At 45.5% G+C, this 23,101-nt stretch overlaps 1 protein-coding gene across 1 annotated transcript in view; it reads left to right on the top strand.

The window, feature by feature from the left end:
* LOC120995067 (complement component receptor 1-like protein) overlaps positions 1–23,101 on the top strand; it is a 127,324-nt gene that overhangs the window by 39,906 nt on the left and 64,317 nt on the right. The window contains exon 5 of the mRNA XM_040424044.1: positions 2,323–2,402. Coding sequence (XP_040279978.1) covers positions 2,323–2,402 — 80 coding nt within the window. The remainder of the gene's footprint in view (positions 1–2,322; positions 2,403–23,101) is intronic.

The raw sequence follows: 23,101 nt of genomic DNA, 5'->3' as shown, positions 1-23,101 counted from the left end.
AACCGAGACATAAACGTTCTCAACCTGAGCACAACCTGCATGACCAGGCTTTTAAGTGCAAAGCACGAGCTGCAGTGGAGTAGACACCTCAAAAACCAAGAAAGGTCTCTGGCTCCTCCTGCTTCCTCTTCTGCTGCAGTCTCGGCCTCTTCATCCTCCTCTGGAGAGACAGGGGCACATGCCACCCCGCAAACAGAGGATCTGCCAGCAACACCACCACCTGGGTCACCAAGCATCTCCACAATGTCCCATGGAAGCGTTCAGCTCTCCATCTCCCAAACACTTGAGTGGAAGAGAAATTACTGCGCTAACCACCGGCGATCCCTGGCCCTGAATGCCAGCATTTCAAAATTACTGGCCTTTGAAATGCTGTCATTCCGTCTGGTGGAGAAAGAGAGATTTAAAGGCCTTATGGTGGTGGCTGTCCCACAGTACATCGTGCCCAGCCGACACTACTTTTCCAGGCGAGCCATCCATTTCCTGCACAACCAAGTGGGGGACAAAATCCGGTGTGCACTGCGCAACGCCATCTGTGGCAAGGTCCACCTAACTACGGATACGTGGACCAGTAAGCACGGTCAGGGACGTTATATCTCCCTAACAGCACACTGGGTAAATGCAGTGGCGGCTGGGCCTGAGGCGGATAGCAGTTTGGTGCATGTCCTTCCACCACCGAGGATTGCAGGGCGTTTCAGTTTGCCTCCAATGTGGACAAGCTCACATTCATTAAAATGAACCACGCATGGATCCCACAGGACTTGTCCGTACCTTGTGCAGAATAGACATGTATACCGGCCTTACCCAGCCATTGTTATACTACAGCGCAATTGCTCATTGCTGTATTTTTGATATTTACCACTCTTTTGTGGTGTACCCTAATTTAAAAAAAATAAAAATAAAAACCAAAAACCAGTGTTGGCTACCTCATCCTCCTCCACCGCCGCTTCCACCTACAACGCTACGTCCACCACCTCCTTAACCTCCTACTCCATATGGACCTCCACCTCATACATCAAGATTATTTTTATTTTTATTTGTACGTATATTATTTTATTTTATGTCATTTCACTAATTTGTCTGTTACAATCTTGGGTGACATTCACCACTTTTTGGCTGTGATATACCCCTGCTCTATCTAGTTGACAGCTTAATAAATTTCACAAATTTTTCTGTTACAATCTTGGGTGACATTCACCACTTTTTGGCTGTGATATACCCCTGCTCTACCTAGTTGACAGGTTAATAAATTTTACTAATTTTTCTGTTACATTCTTGAGTGACATTTTACCATTTTTGCCGTGAATAAGCCCCTGCTAAGCATAGGTGATAGGCACCGAAATTTTTAAAAATCATCTGTTCCATTGGTGGGTGCCATTAACCCATTTCTGGCGATGAAAAATCTGTGCTCTGCATAGGTGACTTAAATTTCTAAAATTCGTCTTTAATTGGCCCTATCATTCAATCCTTCTGCTTTAATAACTTGTCCCACATTTCAGCTCGATCACATTGCAGCCATTGACCTCCCTTGGATGTGGTCTCCCTTTCTCACGCTCCCTTTCCGGCATGGAACCCTGATTCGTCACTAACCGTGATCAACATGGTAGGCGCAGAAAAGAACATCAAAGGTTGATAGAGAAGATATCCAGATGGATCGTGGACATCACGGGGATGTGCGACATGGTGAAGCAGTATGTGTGCACACGCCTACACGTACTGACTGATGGGTCTGCCCCCTTCAACTTCTGGGTCTACAAATTGGGCATATGGCCTGAGCTTGCCCTTTACACCTTGAAAGTGCTGGCCTGCCCTGCAGCCAGTGTATTGTCTGAACATGTGTTTAGCATGGCTGAAGGGAGTTATAACAGGTTATATTTCCCAATGTTTTGGGATGTACCCTAATTTAAACAATAAAAATAAAAAATAAAACCAAAAAGCAGTATAGGCTACCTCCTCATCCTCCACCGCCGCTTCCACCTACACCGCCACATCCACCGCCTCCTACTCCATATGGACCTCATCCTCCAAGATCAAGATGATTTATTTTTATTTTTACGTATTTTATGTTATTTGAAGTAATTTTCCTATCCACATTTGTTTGCAGAGCACTTGCCATGCTCTTAACCACATTTTGATGCCATTTGCAGCCCTCTAGCCCTTTCCATGACTTTTTTACAGCCATTTTAGTGCTCAAAAGTTCGGGTCCCCATTGACTTCAACATCCAGGTGTCCGCTCAACTCTAATTATGACCTTTTTTATTATGTAATGAATGCCTTATTCACTTTAAACCGGTTAACTCTATGCAATCTGCCTGTTTTTTAAAGATACAATATGATATCAAGAAAAGCTCACAGATATTGTCAAGAGGATGGAACTTGGAGTTATGATGTCCCACAATGTGAAGGTAATTTTACCATAATAATTGAAAAATGACTTAGCAGGTTATTAGAATAATATACAGAAATGTGACAGGATTGAGTCAATGGGACCTGTTGGTGAACATTTGAGTTTGTTGGAAGCCATTATGCTAATGTGAACAGGGCATAAATCCATATGCAGTAAGTTTCTCCTATTGAAGGCATGCATTCACAATTTTATCATTTAAAGTGACACTCCAGGATAAAATGGGGCAAAGCTACAATTCCCAGGCCTACCACTACTAAATGTATGATGTACTAAATGTAGTAGTGCTGAGCGAATCAAAGCATCATTTGATCCGGAGTTTAGAAAAAATCCAATTCTCGGCGAAGCCGAATTATCTTTCGCTTTGTGGTGGCAAATCAATTCTTTTTAAAATAGTGGCTAAAAAAAAAAATTATACTCACCTCATCCAGATGGGAGCGGATCACCTTCCTGTGGGTCTTAATTTGGGTACAAGTGGCGTGAGCCAGTTTTATTTTCTTGTCCACAGCAAACAGCATGTACAATTCTAATCCAAAATAAATCCTAGATCATCAGGTCACTAAATTCCCTCACTACCAGAATCTGAGTCCACCTGCCAGTTTCTCCAAAACATTGAGTGCTTCAGAGTTCATACTGTACCATACATCAGATCCTGTGCCTCCCACAGGTCTTGGCAATGCCTTACTTCATCGCAAAGAGCTTCTAAATTGTGGCTCCTGTCCTGATCAGTCTCATCACCTACAAAGCAGGGGGTGATATTGTTGAAATTGGGAGCCCGCTCTCCTGCCCCAATTCCAGCACCAGGCCCTTTTTCTAGGCTTCATGAAAACCTCATGTAAAATACTCATATTTTAGAGGCTTAATCTTTAATAATTGTGTAGAATGTGTAACTTAATCTTCAGACAGCACATTTAAGACATTACTTCTTCCTATATAATTAAATTTAACATCTTTTTTTTTACAAACAAGTTCACTTTCAATGTTTTTTTCTGAGATTGCCAAGAGCTAGATTGTGTCATGTATTTAGTTTTATTAATGACATAATTATCTAGACAACAAATATGTTTGTTCCTTCTTTAATATTTCAGCTATTAATTTTAATATTTTTTTTCAAAACTTTCCTGTGGCAGCCTTATTGGATCTGACCTCTGTTGTAGAAAATATTAATAGTTGTAATCAGCTCACATCAAAGTTTGTGTAAGGAAAAAGGTGAATCCCTTCTCTCAGCCCCAGTCAGAGACAAACCCAGGTGTTACCATCTTGATTGAAAATTCTGAGCAACTCCTTCCGCCCTCCTCAGTCTGCTCACTTTTATTTACTAACAAAAGGTGTAAAAGGGGCTGGCCCAAGACAAGGATATAGGAAGTGATAACATGCAGGAAGTGATGTCAAAGGACAGGAAGGGGCAATCAATGTGGCTGGGCAAACAATGCACACGCTCCATCCCTGTATAAGGAAGGATGAGTCATGTCCATTGTCTGATCAGCCAGGTGGCCGCCCACCCCCCATCACTGTCAGCATGGACCTCATTCAATACTGCTCAAAGGTGATCAGTATCTAATAAAAATCATTCTACTGGTTCCTATAGGCTTGAAATTATCTGCGAGACATTGCTACGGCTATTGTCAGCATACGGTTCTAGTATACCGACAAGGCAGATATGCATGTCTTAAAAGCAGATATGTCTCCAAGCCCACGAGAAGGTTTTCATACTGACTGTTTTACCACTGGTCCCGATTCAGCCAAAGTACCGTCTGCTAGAGCGCTCTCTGGCTAAATCAGACACAGGGAGACAGATGACAATCTATAAAAACACACCCACATCCTAAAGTAAAATGTCTGCATAATAAAATTTCCACAACAGTCCCTCCTCTTTGTCATATGCTCCCCAATGTCCCTCGACGGATCTCGATCTTCTTCTTTGAGAAAAACAGTCTTGTAAAACCTAACAGATGATGGAAAACAGAAAGTCAATCTTGACACGTCTTCTTTTCTTCGGGAGGTGACTTAGGAGGTGGCGTTTCGTGTTGGTCGCCGGCTGGTTTGGGATCTTCTGCATCTGGTCCATGGTTTGGTCTTCAGGGCGTCTTGTCTGTTCGGTCTTCGGTAACTCAGTCGATTAGACATCAGGAACATCTCACTCCGGCGTATAGAAGGAATGGAAACAAAAAACATAAGTACATGTCCCATTTCCTTTCGCCCGGATCCAATGGAAAACCAGTGAGCCCCAAGACCTCCCAAAGCTTTAAAAAGGATTCTAACCCTCACTAGTCATAGCTCCGCCTCTGTCCTTCTCCTGTCAGTATGGGCCTGACCCTTGTCAATGGTGTCTGCTAGCCAGGCATAACCGTATACCTTCCTCACAACTGGAGGATGCCACATCTACGGGTCGCCTAGCTGCCCGGACACCCATACAGGATTAACAAGCGAGGAGCAGGAGCCAGAGCTAATATTAATATTTCCCTCTAGGAATGTATCGTTATCAACAAATGGCTCCTTGTAACAAATAAACAAAAGTGATACTCTGCATTCTTTGACTTAGTTGAGCAGCTTCTTGCAGTGACCGGTGTGGATCCAGTTGTCTCGTCCCTCGAACTTCAGCAGCACCTGGAATGGCCCAAGATATCTCGGCTCTAGTCCCGTCCTCGGATGTTTCTTTAGCACGACCCAATCACCTGGTTGACTAGAATGAACACTGGTTATTGAGTCTGGGTCCGGAAGAAACTCCCGAACCCGGTGGTGGACATCGGGTGATAACCCGTGGGGCTGCCTGGGGGCATACCTGATGGAATAAAAGGGTTACAGCGGAACATTCAGGCCATGGATCGGCCGTGATTTTTACCTTCTTTGCAAAAATCTGACCCAAGTACCAGCAAAGAAAAGGATTGACATTTGAGAGGTTAGAAAGTTTGAAGATCCTTGTTTTCTGCACCACTTTCCTCCCTTCTCATCGTCCTTAAAACCAGGACGAAGAGAAGCTGGATTAAACATGGTGCATCGTCTCAAGGTTAGATGGAGAGATGAGGGAGGGATGAGAGAGAGAGAGGGAGAGATAGAGAGAGAGAAAGAGAAAGAGAAAAGCGCTTCTCTTGGACTCTGTAGTCTTAGCGGGACGGGAGTACATGACAGTGTTAGTTCGCACTGTCTGGGACTTTTGAATGCCCTGTTGCTGGAGATCGATGGATTCGTGCATCCACAGCTCTGAGATGGATTTCATGTACTGCTTGGCTGTCCTATAGTCAGAAGTGGTACCCTTCTGTTCCCTAAACTCATGCTCGAGCTACAGTTTCCCGCGACCTACGCAAGGAATTTTCCCGCGACCTACGCAAGGAATTGTCCCGCGACCTACGCAAGGACTGCCCTGCGACACACGCTGGGCGGCTGTTACTCCCCTTCGTTCGCCTCTGAGGTGCCCTAGGGTTTCTGGCACTGACACACGGACTCCGTTCACCCTAGTTAGACCTCAGGAAAAGGAGTAATCAGTGTGAGGAAAAGGGCTCTCGCCGACACACGGCGGCCCTCTGAGTCTCCTAATGAGATATACCAGCCTCGGTTTTGTCTATGAATAGTGACCTGACCACAGGATAGGGCTTCCAATTGACCTGGAGTGGAAAAAGGGGTGCACAGAGAACACACAGTACCTTCTGTGGAGATGAGGGGTGCACAGAGAACACACAGTACCTTCTGTGGGGACGAGGGGTGCACAGAGAACACACAGTACCTTCTGTGGGGACGGGGTACACAGGAAACAAACACACAGTACTCCTGTGGGGAATGGGGTTACTCACACAGCTATTGGTATGCCCAGGTGATATATATATCACCTTGTCTCCTTAAAAAAAAGCTCATCAACTCACTTTCCTTTGCCTATATTATTCTATATAGTCAAGCTGAACAGCACACGAAGCCCTTTTTGAAGTGACTGATCAAAAACCTCTCACTCAGCAGCAACCCTTGAATTCAGACAGTAGTTCTCACACAATATCATGAGACCCCCAGTACGCTTAACCAAATCTACAGAGAAAAGAGAGGGAAAGAAAAGAGAAAAAAGAAAAAGAGAAAAGCGCCAAAATATGAAAAACCGAAAAAATTAATAAAAAGTGAAAAATTAATAATAGGCTAAAAAAATAAATGGGTTGGTAAATAAGGAAAAACTGAAAGAAACTTCAATAAAAACCTAAAAAAATAAAAAATGGATTAGTAAAAGAAGACCTGTAAACAGGAGAGAAAAACAAACATCAGTTACAGACAGTCCTGCTACATACATTGAGATTCAGTAAAAAGTTAATTTTAACTTAAAACCCAAAACTCATACAAAAACTAAACCCTTAGGAACACATACAATTGTATAGGACTGACTTAACAAATCAATGTCTTGGAGGGTTCCCCTGAAACCGTACAGGAGAATTTCTACCCACTCAGTCATTGAAATGTTAATTTGCCCAGCCCCAAACAGCTTCAGATTCCTACCAGAGAAGCAGGATTTAACATTTCAAGGTCCCAAAACCGTTTTTTCCTAGACCTCGACTGTCCCTGGGTTCTCTGCCTTTGCAAAGAAGCATGTCTGGGACCATTACCCCACCTTGCTGAATAAACCACTTCACTTCTAGGTGTGGTTCTGGGGTAATTAACATACCTGTGTCTGTTGCCATTAGCAACGTTACAATATCGTGCAATGTGCCCATATTCCCTGCATGCAAAACAAAGCATAGCTTGCCTCCTTGCATAATACCTAGTCTGGGCACATGGCGATTTGATTTGGCGCACAACATTAACCATCCTAGCATGACTAGATCCCACACTACTATCTGTATTGAGTCCACTTACCACGGACTCATCTGAGGAATCTTCTGGCCTTGTGTTAATGCTTCCAACTCCAGGGTCAGACACATTGTCCATCTCCATTCCTGAGTCGGTTCCACTATCTAAACCACAGTCCTCAGATTTATCCATGCTTACAGCCCATACATTGCCTCTAATCCCAGACACATTACTCTCCAACGGTTGCTTCAATGACTCTGACAATTCCCTTACTTCACCCTGTGCGTGCGTCAGGCTTTCAGATAAACATTAATTTTCCTTGCACAGCTCAGTATTACACCTCACAGTACATTCATAATTAGCGCTAGCTTCAGCTGCCTGCTGGACAAGAGTTCTCAATTTAACAATTTCCACTTTTAAATCTTCCACTTCTCCTTCCAAACTCAGCTTCAGCCTACAAGACTCCTGATATTTATCCGCTATCCACCCAGCAGCAAAAATCAGAGCATACTTGCCTTTACTTTTGCGCCATTTTTTTGGTACCGATCAGGTTTGCTATACAATTCTGGGCCGGCAGCCATGGATCAGTAGATCCCTGCATAGCTTGAAGAATGGCCGCCGTGTCCTTCAATTTTGCAACTTCTTTAAAAATACTTTCCATTGCACAAGAAACAAACACCACAATGGTTGCTACAAAAAAACAAAACACTAGTACCAATTTCTAGGAGTTGTCCCAATACTTTTGGCACAGAACCTTTCTACACTGTAGTACCCGTATTAATTATGCCAAACAAGTCTACAATTCAGTGTAACAGCCACAGATATACAAACATTAAGTAGAATCATCAACTATAGGACGATTTCACCACTAAACTGCCACTAGTGCTCACACAATGATTCCTGTATCAGACTTGTCACTGCGCTATACCATAACCGAACACTCAACTGATATCCAGCACAAAACTTATCAAAACAAAATCAAACTGTACATAGAAAGGTTACAAGAAGACAATATAACTATTCTGGACAAACCTAACATTTCAGGCAAAAACAATCAGATCGCTTTCCATAGTAAACTGACTAAGATGGCCGACAAACTTAACGATGGCCGACATACCACATGGTCATAAAGATGGCCGACAGGCACATGGTCATCACACAAAGGAAATCAAGATAGTGTCTACAATATCCAACAATAAAAACTGTTTCTATATTTCCTGTTCCCTACCCCTTGAAACCAGAGCAAAACCTGCACTCTGTGGGTGATTTACAGGTTAACAATATAAAAATACTCTCTAAATACTGTCTCTAATGTACAAACACTAAAACCAATTGCTGCCTCTATAAACCTCTATAAAATTGCCTCTTACAAAATCACAGTAACATAAAAGTTAAGAAGTTACAAAAAACACAATACCCTGTACTGCTCATCACACAATCTCATCATACAATCTCTGTACAATCAACACAACGGAAAAGCGCTTACCTTATCCTTACACAAATAGAGCGGAAAATGTTCTTTTAACAAGCAGAAATTTTCTCTGGCACAGCAGACAAAACTACAGTTTACTATTCCCCTCCCTTTTACCTGCTGTGCAGAGAAAAAAAATCTGTTGAATCCTTCCAAGCTCGCCATCTGTTGTAGAAAATATTAATAGTTGTAATCAGCTCGCATCAAAGTTTGTGTAAGGAAAAAGGTGAATCCCTTCTCTCAGCCCCAGTCAGAGACAAACCCAGGTGTTACCATCTTGATTGAAAATTCTGAGCAACTCCTTCCGCCCTCCTCAGTCTGCTTACCTTTATTTACTAACAAAAGGTGTAAAAGGGGCTGGCCCAAGACAAGGATACAGGAAGTGATAACATGCAGGAAGTGATGTCAAAGGACAGGGCGGGGCAATCAATGTCGCTGGGTAGACAATGCACACGCCCCATCCCTGTATAAGGAAGGATGAGTCATGTCCATTGTCTGATCAGCCAGGTGGCCGCCCACCCCCCATCACTGTCAGCATGGACCTCATTCAATACTGCTCAAAGGTGATCAGTATCTAATAAAGATCATTCTACTGGTTCCTATAGGCTTGAAATTATCTGCGAGACATTGCTACGGCTATTGTCAGTATACGGTACTAGTATATCGACAAGGCAGATATGCATGTCTTAAAAGCAGATATGTCGCCAAGCCTACGAGAAGGTTTTCATACTGACTGTTTTACCACTGGTCCCGATTCAGCCAAAGTACCGTCTGCTAGAGCGCTCTCTGGCTAAATCAGACACAGGGAGACAGATGACAATCTATAAAAACACACCCACATCCTAAAGTAAAATGTCTGCATAATAAAATTTCCACAACACCACTTACTTGTATTGTCTGCATAGGAATGGGACTCAGTATCACGGTCGGCGTGGCTATCACATACGTGACACAGAGGGAGGGAACGAGGAAGGCCCTGCCCAAGTGAGAGGGAAGATGGTGACCCCTGACTCACCTGGCGGCTGGCACCTGGCTGCCCTGACGTCCCTAGACGGGTTCCTCACCCGTACGCCGATCACGTGCCTAAAGCCCTGGCTTTCCCTGAGCTGAGCCCTAGATAGTGAACAGGGCGATGGGAACACTAGTCCGCACCACTAGCTCTAAGGGAAAACACCAAGGGGAGGACAGACAACACAGACTCAACATATAATCCCAGGTGGGCGACAACAGGAGACAACAATAAGCCCAACAGGGATCCGGAGGGTAGCACTCTGGAACGACAACCAGGATTCGCAACTCCAGTGGGTCAGTATAGATGTCCAGGCAGGAAGCTCTATAACTGGCAACTAGAGAAGTGTGAGGGGAGAATATAAGGAGGCAGGGAGTGGCAGACAAGAAACAGCTGAGGAGGAGACGCTACGGATCCCTGAGTGAGACAAAAAGGATAGCAAGGCAAACACAGAAAACAATCACTAAGAAACAACGTGATCTTTAGATATAGAGCGCGCAGCCACCCGCTGCGACTTCCTGACCCCGGGTATAACGGAGTCAGACGTGGCTCTTGATACCCTCGTGACAGTACCCCCCCTTTCACGAGGGGCCTCCGGACACTCAGGACCAGGTCTCTCCGGATGAGAGGCATGGAAAGTCTGAATTAACCTGTTGGCGTTTACCTCTGACGCTGGAACCCACATTCTTTCCTCGGGACCGTAACCCCTCCAATGCACCAGATACTGTAGAGAGCGGCGGACCCGACGAGAATCAACAATTCTGGCTATTTGAAACTCCAGATTACCAGCCACAATGACAGGAGGAGGTGGCAGCGGCGATGGTTCTAGAGGTGGAACATACTTCTTGAGTAACGATTTATGGAAGACGTTATGGATCTTAAAAGTCTGAGGTAGCTCCAGGCGAAAAGCCACAGGGTTAATGACCGCTACTATTTTATAGGGACCAATGAACCTAGGACCCAGTTTCCAAGAAGGAACCTTCAACTTAATATTCCTAGTAGACAACCACACATAGTCATTCACTCCTAGGTCCGGAACTGGCGACCGTTTCTTATCGGCCATGCATTTATATTTACCACTCATCTTATTCAAGTTAACTTGCACCTTCTGCCATACCGATGAAAGAGATGAAGAAAACCTTTCCTCTTCGGGAACCCCAGAAGACCCCCCCTCTTTGAAAGTACAAAATTGGGGATGAAAACCGTATGCACCAAGGAATGGTGACTTGCCAGTGGACTCCTGATAATGATTATTTATGGCAAACTCAGCTAACGGTAAATATGATGACCACAACTCTTGGTTTTCAGACACAAAACACCTTAAATATGTTTCTAGGTTTTGGTTGGTACGCTCAGTCTGTCCATTCGACTGAGGATGGAAAGCTGAGGAAAAGGACAAGTGAACCCCCAAACGGGAACAAAAAGCTTTCCAAAACTTAGAAATAAACTGGGTTCCCCGATCCGAAACCACATCGGAAGGGACCCCGTGAAGCTTCACGATTTCACTGATAAACACCTGAGCGAGAGTTTTAGCATTAGGAAGTGCGGGTAGTGCAATAAAGTGTACCATTTTGCTAAACCTGTCTACTACTACCAAGATAACTGTTTTACCCGCCGACAACGGTAAGTCAGTGATGAAATCCATTGACAGATGTGTCCATGGCCTATTGGGGATGAAAAGTGGCAATAAAGACCCTGCTGGACGTGTATGAGAGACTTTCGCGCGTGCACAAGTAGAACAAGTAGACACGAAATCCATTACATCCTGACGCAACCTTGGCCACCAAAAACGACGAGATAAAAGCTCCAAGGTTGCTTTACTACCGGGTGTCCAGCAAGTGCCGAATTATGATGTTCTTTTAATAATTCAAGACGCAGGTTTAACGGTACAAACAATTTCTCTGAGGGGCAAGAGGCCGGGGCGTCCCCCTGAGCCTCTAACACCTTTCCCTCTAGAACAGAGTGTACAGCAGAGACAACCACTCCTCTTTGTAAAATAGGTACCGGATCACAAACATTACCCCCTCCAGGGAAACTACGAGATAATGCGTCTGCCTTGGTATTTTTTGCCCCAGGACGATAGGTGATTACAAAGTTAAATCTGGTAAAGAATAGCGACCACCTAGTTTGTCTAGGGGTGAGACGCTTAGCCGATTCTAGGTACAGAAGGTTCTTGTGATCCGTAATCACCGTGACGGGGTGGATTGCTCCCTCTAAGAAGTGACGCCACTCTTCAAGCGCCAGTTTAATCGCCAACAGTTCCCTATTTCCAATATCATAATTCTTCTCCGCAGAAGATAATTTTTTGGAAAAGAAAGCGCAAGGACGCCATTTGCCAGGAGACGGACCCTGAGACAATACAGCTCCCACTCCCACCTCTGACGCATCTACCTCGACAATAAAAGGCTGGGAGATATCAGGCTGAATTAGAACAGGTGCCGAGGTAAACCTCTCCTTTAGAGAGGAAAATGCATCTTTAGCGGCATCAGACCATTTGGAAAAATCAGTCCCCTTCCTAGTCATGTCGGTAAGGGGTTTAACGATCACTGAATAATTTTTAATGAACTTTCTATAGAAATTAGCGAAACCCAAAAACCGTTGTAGGGCTTTAAGGTTCTCAGGAAGATCCCAATCTAAAATTGCCTGGACCTTCCCAGGATCCATGCGGAAACCTGAAGCAGATAATAGATATCCCAGGAACTGTAATTCCTGAACGGCGAAGACACATTTTTCAATTTTCGCATATAATTTATTCGTCCGTAGGACCTGCAGTACTTGCCTGACATGCACCTCATGTGTTTTCAGATCAGCCGAATAAATTAAGATATCATCTAGGTATATGACTACAAACCTGCCGATGAGATGACTAAAAATATCATTAACGAAATGTTGGAAGACAGCAGGGGCATTGGTCAGACCGAAAGGCATAACTAGATTTTCATAATGCCCCTCAGGGGTGTTAAAAGCTGTCTTCCACTCATCCCCTTCCTTGATACGAATCAGATTGTAGGCCCCCCTAAGATCAAGTTTGGAGAACCACTTAGCACCCGCAATCTGATTAAAAAGGTCAGGAATGAGAGGAAGAGGGTATGGGTCACGGATGGTTATCTGGTTTAACTCACGGAAATCTAAGCAAGGACGCAGGCCCCCATCTTTCTTTTTAACTAAGAAAAACCCTGCAGCCACGGGTGAAGAAGAGGGTCTGATGTGTCCCTTAGCCAGACTCTCGGAGATATAATCTTTCATGGCTTGTCTCTCGGGACCCGAAAGATTATACAACCTGGACTTGGGTAATTTTGCCCCGGGAATCAGGTTAACCGGGCAATCATAAGGACGATGAGGTGGTAGTTTCTGACAACCCTTTTCAGAAAAAACGTCCTCAAAGTCCGAAATAAATGTAGGTAGGGAAGCTATGGAGGCGATTAAGCAATTGTTATTTAAGCAATTCTCTCTGCAATGCTCACTCCACTCCAATATCTCCCTGGCCTGCCAATCCACCACAGGATTGTGCGCTACCAACCAGGGAAGACCCAATACCACCGGAGAGGGAAGGGCCTCCAGAACGTAACATGAAAGACACTCATTATGGTGGTCCCCTACCCGAAGGTGTAAATTATGAACAATGTGGGTGAGGTTTCTCTGAGACAGAGGAGCAGAATCTATAGCGAATACGGGAATAGGTCTCTGCAGCGTACAGAGAGACAAACCCATAGTGCGGGCAAAATGGGCATCAATCAAGTTTACCCCTGCTCCACTGTCTAGAAAAAAAGAAATAGACTCCGTCTTAACACCAAAAACAATGACCGCTGGTAACACAAATTGAGATGTTCGTATGGAGGAAACGTATACCCCCCGGCTGACATCCTCTGCACAGCCCGGGGTTAGTAGTTTTCCGACGGTCTTTTGTTTTTGAGAAAGGAGGGACAGACATTAATGAAATGACCCTTCCCCCCACAGAAAAAACAAGCCCCCCCCCTATGGCGAACCTCGGGAGGACGGACCTGACGAGAAGTTCCGCCTAGCTGCATAGGCTCATCTAAGTCAGTACAGGCTGACTGTTGCTTGGGAGAGGTAACCAATTGCTCCGGAATTTTCGATCTCTCCCTATGACGTCTATCTATTCTGATAGAGAGGGACATAACAGCATCAAGGGAAAGGGGGGTCTCATACAGCGCCAGTGCATCCTTAACCCTTTCAGATAACCCAGAGCAGAACTGACTCCTGAGAGCCGGGTCGTTCCACTGAGTATCCGTAGCCCACCTACGGAACTCTGAGCAATATTCCTCTGCTGACCGATCTCCCTGTAGGAGTCTCCGTAACTTCGACTCAGCCAGGGCGACTCGGTCAGGGTCATCATATATGAGACCCAAAGCCCCAAAAAATCCCTCCACTGACCGAAGAGCCTGAGAACCAGGGGGTAACGAGAACGCCCAGGATTGCGGATCCCCCTGAAGCAGGGAAATGACAATCCCTACCCGCTGTTCTTCATGACCTGAGGAGTAAGGGCGCAACTTAAAATATAATTTGCAGGCCTCACGGAACGTCGCAAATTTGTCCCTTCCCCCAGAAAATCTGTCGGGAAGAGCAACCTTGGGTTCTGTGACAACCTGGTTACCCATAGCAACCGCTGGGGGTGCGGTCTGCTGCATTTGCTGCTGTTGTTGGAGAACAGACGCCTTCAATCCTGCCACCTCCAAAGACAGGCTTTGAAGCTGTTCTGCCAAGGCATCAATAGGATCCATATTGGATTCTAAGTAGAGAGAAAAAAAAACAACAAATAAAAAATTATATAATTTTTTATTTTTATTTTTCTCAAAAAGTAAGGGCCAGTTATAATATCACGGTCGGCGTGGCTATCACATACGTGACACAGAGGGAGGGAACGAGGAAGGCCCTGCCCAAGTGAGAGGGAAGATGGTGACCCCTGACTCACCTGGCGGCTGGCACCTGGCTGCCCTGACGTCCCTAGACGGGTTCCTCACCCGTACGCCGATCACGTGCCTAAAGCCCTGGCTTTCCCTGAGCTGAGCCCTAGATAGTGAACAGGGCGATGGGAACACTAGTCCGCACCACTAGCTCTAAGGGAAAACACCAAGGGGAGGACAGACAACACAGACTCAACATATAATCCCAGGTGGGCGACAACAGGAGACAACAATAAGCCCAACAGGGATCCGGAGGGTAGCACTCTGGAACGACAACCAGGATTCGCAACTCCAGTGGGTCAGTATAGATGTCCAGGCAGGAAGCTCTATAACTGGCAACTAGAGAAGTGTGAGGGGAGAATATAAGGAGGTAGGGAGTGGCAGACAAGAAACAGCTGAGGAGGAGACGCTACGGATCCCTGAGTGAGACAAAAAGGATAGCAAGGCAAACACAGAAAACAATCACTAAGAAACAACGTGATCTTTAGATATAGAGCGCGCAGCCACCCGCTGCGACTTCCTGACCCCGGGTATAACGGAGTCAGACGTGGCTCTTGATACCCTCGTGACACTCAGTTGACAAAGAAATCTCAGGGATGGGGTGCAGCCGCTCCAGCACAGAGCAGAGAGTCGCTGGGCTACTGCATACAGAGCCGTATCTGTGGGTATAGTGTTATTAATCTGCCTTAGGCCTCTTTCACACGACCGTATGGCTTTTTCAGTATTTTGTGGTCCGTTTTTTCACAGATTCGTTGTTCCGTTTATTTTTGTTTTCGTTGTGTTTAAATTTCCGTTCTTCGTATGGCATATACAGTATACAGTAATTACATAGAAAAATTGGACTGGGCATAAAATTTTCAATGAATAGTTCTGCAAAAACGGAACAGATACGGAAGATCTTTTTTTTTGCGGACCCATTGTCTTAAATGGAGCCGCGGAACGTGATTTGTGGGCAATAAAAGGACATGTTCCATCTTTGAACGGAATGGAAAAACGTAAATACGGAAACTGAATGCATACGGAGTACATTCCGTTTTTTTTTCGGAACCATTGAAATGAATGGTTCCTTATACAGACCGTATATGGAACGCAAAAAACGGTCCGCAAACAGGGGGACAAAACGGTCGTGTGAAAGAGGCCTTAGCCTGACCTCCAGCAGTATAACAGAGTGGTCATTAAAAGGGCTCATGCATACAACAGTGTAAATTGCGGATCCGCAAAAAATGGATGCCGCTCGTGTGCCTTCTGCAATCTGGGAACAGAACAGGAGGCCCATTATAGAAATGCCTAGTCTAGTCCGCAAAACGGACAAGAATAGGACAGGACTCATAATTTTTGCGGGCCCACGGAACAGAGCAACGGATGCGGACAGGACACATAGTGCTGTCTGCATCTTTTGCGGACCCATTGAAATGAATGGCCAAAGGGTTTAACTCACCCATGGGACCCGCACGTATTTCCCCCCAAAGTGAGCGATGAGCAGCAGTGCCGTCCATTCATTTCTATGGGACTGCTGAATATAGACAAGCACTGGCTCGACTATTTCCGGCACTCCCATAGAGGTGAATGTAGCGGTGGCCGTGCTCGCTCAGCTATTTGCGGTACTCCTATAGAAATTAATGGAGAGCACGCCGCACATGCATGGTGTGCTCTCATGAACTTTAAGGGGCCCATTTTAGAGATTGGTGCGGGTCTTAGAGGTGGGACCTGCAGCTATCTGACTTTGATGGTATATCAAGTGATATGCAAAGTCCCAGATTAAACCACCTCTTTAAATCCCCAGTCTAAAGTTGGCAATACACTTTAGATATAGCAAGTGTTAAAGGAAATGTGTCATCAGAAAAGAAACTATTGTTTTAAAGCACATTTTTATGTTAAACAAGTTTTTAAAGAATTTTTGGTGATGTTATTTTTAATTTTGCATGTCAATATCTATATTTAAACAAAAACCATAAAACCTACAGTTCTCCAACTGGCCACTAAGACCACTTCTTGGTCTGTACAGATGACTTTACTGCTGTCACCTCCTTATCATTGTAGCCTTATTATAGCACCTTTGTGTACAGACTACACAGGATCCACCATTCACAATAGGTGGTATCACAGCTCCCTCCTGACATCTGCATGGTCACAGAGCATGCCTAGAAAACTCTCCCATAGCAGTCAATGAGGGTCCTCTCCTACCCATTGTGTCTATGGACCATTGGGCTGCCATAAGCGTTCTCTCTGCTTTTTCTTGGCCAGTGACGTCATGTTCATCGGTCACATTGCCTAGGAGCATGGGGCTGAGCGCAGTACAAAGCCCAGCCACTATACAATGTACAGCACTGTGCTTGGTGACCTCGAGAAGGCTGATCATGCGAAGAACAGCTGATCATGGAGGTCGCAGGTGTCGCACCCCCCACCGATCAAATACTGATGACCTATCCAGAAGATGACCTATCCAATAGGAAATCAGTTTAAAAAAAATGTGGAAAACCCCTTTAAGTATAAAGTTAAGGGTTGACAATTTCATCGGATTTAACCAAACATCTAATGTGTATGGTGGCCTCCTGACTCATATGGTGGATTTACAGTGCCCAGTGATTTTGTCACCGCCAGACAGACGTACTTCAGAACCTCCTGCTTGAGGTTCTTTTGTTTTGCTTTCGTTTTGTCATCTCGTTTCCCTCTCTCAGCTGTCATCTAGTTGCACTGATTGCATCCCTTTAAATCCCCTCCCATACTGCATCACTTTGCGGTTTATACAACTTCCTGGAGTGTGTGCATGCTGGATGCTACAACTGATGCTTCTACAGATAAGTCTGTTCATCTATGTTTTCCTGTTTGCTTGATCATAGGTGACCCTGACTCCCTCGTATTAAGTGTAGGAAGCCGGTGTTCGTGTCCCCTCACTATTATAGGGTGTTCAGGTTTCATACAGTCGAGGAACGAGGGTATGCAATTATCTACCATAGAGATTTTTGCATAGGCTGAGCAGTAAGGGAGAGAGCTAGGGCTGTTGCAGGGTTACCCTTTGGTTCCTTAGTTTTGGATCAAGTCACTCGGATCTTCATTTGTGTCTTCTAGTTTTCTGTAACACATTCCGTGACATTGGGTTTGCTTTCCTCTGACAATAGAAGATTCAGCTCTCAGAGGAGGGTTTGTTTCTGTTGTGGAGGTATAAATCATTTGGCAAATGTTTGTCCCTCTAGGAGATTCAGGCAGTTTTTTGAGAGTAATAAAGAAACAAAAAGAAAAAAATACTCTAAAAATGTTCCATCTGTTACTATTGGCAAGGTTGATGCGGAAATTGAAGGTTTTCCGTTTGCTTGTAGTTCCCGTTTTGTCCTACCTGCCAGGATGGCGCTAGAGAGCAAGAACATTTTTTGTGAGATTTTTGTAGATAGTGGAGCAGCTGTCAATCTCATTGATAATCAATTTGCTATAACACATGGTTTCCAGGTATGCACTTTGGGAAAGGATATACCTGTTTTTGCTATTGATGCCGCTCCACTTTCTCAGAAATCGTTAAAGGGCATAGTTCACAATATCCGTTTGATTGTGAGTGATACTCATGTTGAGGATGTGTCATGTTTCGTCCTAAGCGGGTTGCCTACTCCTCTGGTGTTGGGGCTACCCTGGCTCACTAAACATAACCCCACCATTGATTGGCAAGTGAGACAAATAAATGGTTGGAGTGACTTTTGCAGAGAGAATTGCCTCACGACATCTGTTTCAGAGGTTTCTACTAAGACTGTACCATCTTTTCTCTCAGAATTTTTGGATGTGTTTTCTGAGAGTGGTGTTCAGGAGCTGCCCTCTCACAGGGAGTACGATATTGCCCTATTAATCTCATCCCAGGCGCCAAGCTGCCTAAATCTCGTTTATACAATCTCTCCCAACCTGAAAGGGTCGCTATGCGTGCTTATATCTCTGAGAGCCTGAGAAAGGGACACAACGACCCTCGAAGTCACCTGTTGCCGCTGGTTTTTTCTTTGTTAGGAAAAAAGATGGTTCTTTAAGACCATGTCTGGATTTCAGGGAGCTGAACAGTATCACAATTCGTGACCCTTATCCGCTTGCTCTGATCCCGGACCTGTTTAACCAGATTGTTGGGGCTAAAGTTTTTTCCAAGTTGGATCTAAGAGGGGCATACAACCTGGTCAGGGTCAGAGAAGGAGACGAATGGAAGACAGCCTTCAATACCCCTGAGGGCCATTTTGAGAATTTGGTTATGCCTTTTGGTTTGATGAATGCTCCAGCCGTCTTTCAGCATTTTGTGAACAGCATTTTTTATCATTTAATGGGGAAATTTGTACTAGTGTATCTAGATGACATTTTGATTTTTTCTCCTAATTTCAAAACTCATAAGGACCACCTACGTCAGGTCTTGCTCATCCTGCGGGAGAATAAAATGTACGCTAAACTGGAGAAATGTGTGTTTGCGGTTCCAGAAGTTCAATTTCTGGGGTTTCTTCTCTCCGCTTCTGGTTTTCGCATGGACCCCGAGAAGGTCCGCGCTGTGCTTGAGTCGGAGCTTCCTGAGAATCAGAAGGCGCTGATGCGTTTTTTGGGTTTTGCCAATTATTACAGGAAGTTTATTTTGAATTATTCCTCTGTTAAACCACTCACTGATATGACTAGAAAGGGGGTAGATTTTTCTTCCTGTTCGGTAGAGGCGCGTAAGGCCTTTTCTAGTATCAAGGAGAGTTTTGCTTCCACTCCCATCTTGGTACAACCTGATATCTCTCTGCCCTTCATAGTTGAGGTGGACGCTTCTAAGGTGGGTGTGGGTGCGGTCTTGTCTCAGGGTCCCTCTCCTGCCAAATGGCGACCATGTGCCTTTTTCTCAAAGAAACTCTCCTCCGCAGAGAGAAATTACGATGTGGGAGATAGGGAGTTGTTGGCCATCAAGTTAGCTTTTGAGGAATGGCGCCATTGGCTAGAGGGAGCCAGACATCCTATTACCGTGTTTACCGACCATAAGAATCTGGCCTACTTGGAGTCAGCCAAGCGTCTGAATCCGAGACAGGCCAGATGGTCTTTGTTCTTTTCAAGGTTTAATTTTGTTGTCACGTTCCGCCCTGGGGTTAAGAATGTGAAGGCGGATGCCCTGTCACGTTGTTTTCCGGGAGGTGGGAATTTTGAAGACCCGGGTCCCATTTTGGCTGAAGGTGTAGTGGTCTCTGCTCTTTATCCTGAATTGGAGGCAGAGGTTCAGGCAGCCCAGACAGAGGCTCCTGATCTTTGTCCTCCTGGGAGGTTGTTTGTGCCTCTCGCTTTAAGACACAAGGTTTTTAAGGAGCACCACGATACTGTCCTTGCTGGGCAACCGGGGGGTAGAGCCACAGTGGATCTCATCGCTCAGAGATTCTGGTGGCCGGCGCTTCGTAAGTCGGTTGAGCGTTTTGTGGCAGCCTGCGAGACCTGCGCTCGTGCCAAAGTCCCTCATTCACGGCCATCAGGTCCTCTCCTCCCGTTACCCATTCCTTCCCGTCCTTGGACACATCTGTCCATGGACTTCATTACGGACCTACCTCGTTCCTCGGGGAAGACTGTGATTCTGGTGGTGGTGGACCGTTTTAGCAAAATGGCGCATTTCATTCCTTTTCCTGGGTTGCCCAATGCTAAGACGCTGGCGCAGGCATTTATTGATCACATTGTCAAATTGCATGGTATTCCTTCAGACATAGTCTCTGATAGGGGCACGCAGTTTGTTTCCAGATTCTGGAAGGCTTTCTGTTCTCGCTTGGGGGTTCGGTTGTCATTCTCTTCTGCTTTCCACCCACAGTCGAATGGCCAGACGGAGCGCGTCAATCAGAATCTGGAGACATATCTGCGCTATTTTGTGGCGGAGAATCAGGAGGATTGGTGTTCTTTTCTCTCCCTTGCTGAGTTTGCTTTAAATAACCGTCGTCAGGAGTCCTCTGATAGATCACCATTTTTTGGTGCATATGGGTTTCATCCGCAGTTTGGGACATTCTCTGGAGAGGGGTCTTCTGGTTTACCTGATGAGGAGAGATTCTCCTCGTCTTTGTCATCTATTTGGCAAAATATTCAGGATAATCTAAAGAGCATGAGTGAGAGATATAAGCGTGTGGCGGATAAGAGACGTGTGCCTGGTCCGGACCTGAATGTTGGTGATCTGGTGTGGTTGTCTACTAAGAATATCAAATTGAAGGTTCCCTCCTGGAAGTTGGGTCCTAAGTTTATTGGGCCTTACAAAATCTTGTCCGTCATCAATCCTGTTGCCTACCGTCTTGATCTTCCTCAGACTTGGAAGATCCATAATGTTTTTCATTAAACCTTATGTCCAACCCATTGTACCCTCCTCTTTGCCTCCTCCTCCAATTGTGGTTGATGGTAATCTTGAATTTCAGGTCTCTAGGATTGTGGATTCTCGTGTTGTCCGCGGTTCTCTCCAGTACCTCGTTCATTGGGAGGGTTATGGTCCTGAGGAGAGGATGTGGGTCCCAGTGACGGACATTAAGGCCACTCGTCTCATCAGGGCTTTCCATAGGTCCCATCCTGAGAAGGTGGGCTCTGAGTGTCCGGAGTCCACTCGTAGAAGGAGGGGTACTGTCACCGCCAGACATCTGAGAAGCTCTGACAGACGTACTTCAGAACCTCCTGCTTGAGGTTCTTTTGTTTTGCTTTCGTTTTGTCATCTCGTTTCCCTCTCTCAGCTGTCATCTAGTTGCACTGATTGCATCCCTTTAAATCCCCTCCCATACTGCATCACTTTGCGGTTTATACAACTTCCTGAAGTGTGTGCATGCTGGATGCTTCAACTGATGCTTCTACAGATAAGTCTGTTCATTTATCTATGTTTTCCTGTTTGCTTGATCATAGGTGACCCTGACTCCCTCTGTATTAAGTGTAGGGAGCCGGTGGTCGTGTCCCCTCACTATTATAGGGTGTTCAGGTTTCATACAGTCGAGGAACGAGGGTATGCAATTATCTACCATAGAGATTTTTGCATAGGCTGAGCAGTAAGGGAGAGAGCTAGGGCTGTTGCAGGGTTACCCTTTGGTTCCTTAGTTTTGGATCAAGTCACTCGGATCTTCATTTGTGTCTTCTAGTTTTCTGTAACACCTTCCGTGATAGATTTGTTCTTAGTGGCTTTTTCCCCTCTCCCATTGACAAAATTGTGAATGAGACTGAACTGAGAACAAGCCTTCAGCTACCAGTCATCCCATGTGTACGGCATGTGGGAGGAATCCATAGATTCCAGCTGGGCCGGCCGACTATATGCAATGTATTGGACACCTTCCTGAGATTTTGGCAGAAGAGGGATCAGCATATTGAATTTTAACATGTCCCATCTAGAGTTGAGCGAACACCTGGATGTTCGAGTTCGAGAAGTTCGGCCGAACTTCCCGTAAATGTTCGGGTTCGGGATCCGAACCCGAACCGAACTTCGTCCCGAACCCGAACCCCATTGAAGTCAATAGGGACCCGAACTTTTGGGCACTAAAAAGGCTGTAAAACAGCCCAGGAAAGAGCTAGAGGGCTGCAAAAGGCAGCAACATGTAGGTAAATCCCCTGCAAACAAATGTGGACAGGAAAATAAATTAAAATTAAAATAAAAAAAATAAAAATGAACCAATATCAATTGGACAGAGGTCCCATAGCAGAGAATCTGGCTTCACATCAGCAGAGAATCAGTCTCTTCATGCCATAGCAAAGAATCTGGCTTCATGTCAGCAGAGAATCAGTCTCTTCATGCCATAGCAGAGAATCTGGCTTCATGTCAGCGCAGAATCAGTCTTCATGTCATAGCAGAGAATCAGGCTTCACGTCACCCACCACTGGAACAGGCCACTGTCACACATTTAGGCCCCGGCACCCAGACAGAGGAGAGCGGTCCCGTAACAGAGAATCTAGCCTTATGTCAGCGCAGAATCTGTCTTCATGTCATAGCAGAGAATCAGGCTTCACGTCACCCACCACTGGAACAGGCCACTGTCACACATTTAGGCCCAGGCACCCAGGCAGAGGAGAGAGGTCCCGTAACAGAGAATCTGGCCTTATGTCAGCGCAGAATCTGTATTCATGTCATAGCAGAGAATCAGGCTTCACGTCACCCACCACTGGAACAGGCCACTGTCACACATTTAGGCCCAGGCACCCAGGCAGAGGAGAGCGGTCCCGTAACAGAGAATCTGGCCTTATGTCAGCACAGAATCTGTCTTCATGTCATAGCAGAGAATCAGGCTTCACGTCAGCCACCACTGGAACAGGCCACTGTCACACATTTAGGCCCAGGCACCCAGGCAGAGGAGAGAGTTCCCTTAACAGAGAATCTGGCCTTATGTCAGCGCAGAATCTGTCTTCATGTCATAGCAGAGAATCAGGCTTCACGTCACCCACCACTGGAACAGGCCACTGTCACACATTTAGGCCCAGGCACCCAGACAGAGGAGAGCGGTCCCGTAACAGAGAATCTGGCCTTATGTCAGCGCAGAATCAGTCTTCATGTCATAGCAGAGAATCAGGCTTCACGTCAGCCACCACTGGAACAGGCCACTGTCACACATTTAGGCCCCAGG

The sequence above is a fragment of the Bufo bufo genome, chromosome 3 (assembly GCF_905171765.1).
Source record: "Bufo bufo chromosome 3, aBufBuf1.1, whole genome shotgun sequence".
NCBI lineage: Eukaryota > Metazoa > Chordata > Amphibia > Anura > Bufonidae > Bufo > Bufo bufo.
Note: the sequence above shows the minus strand (reverse complement) of the source record. Positions and strands in the feature narration are given on the sequence as shown.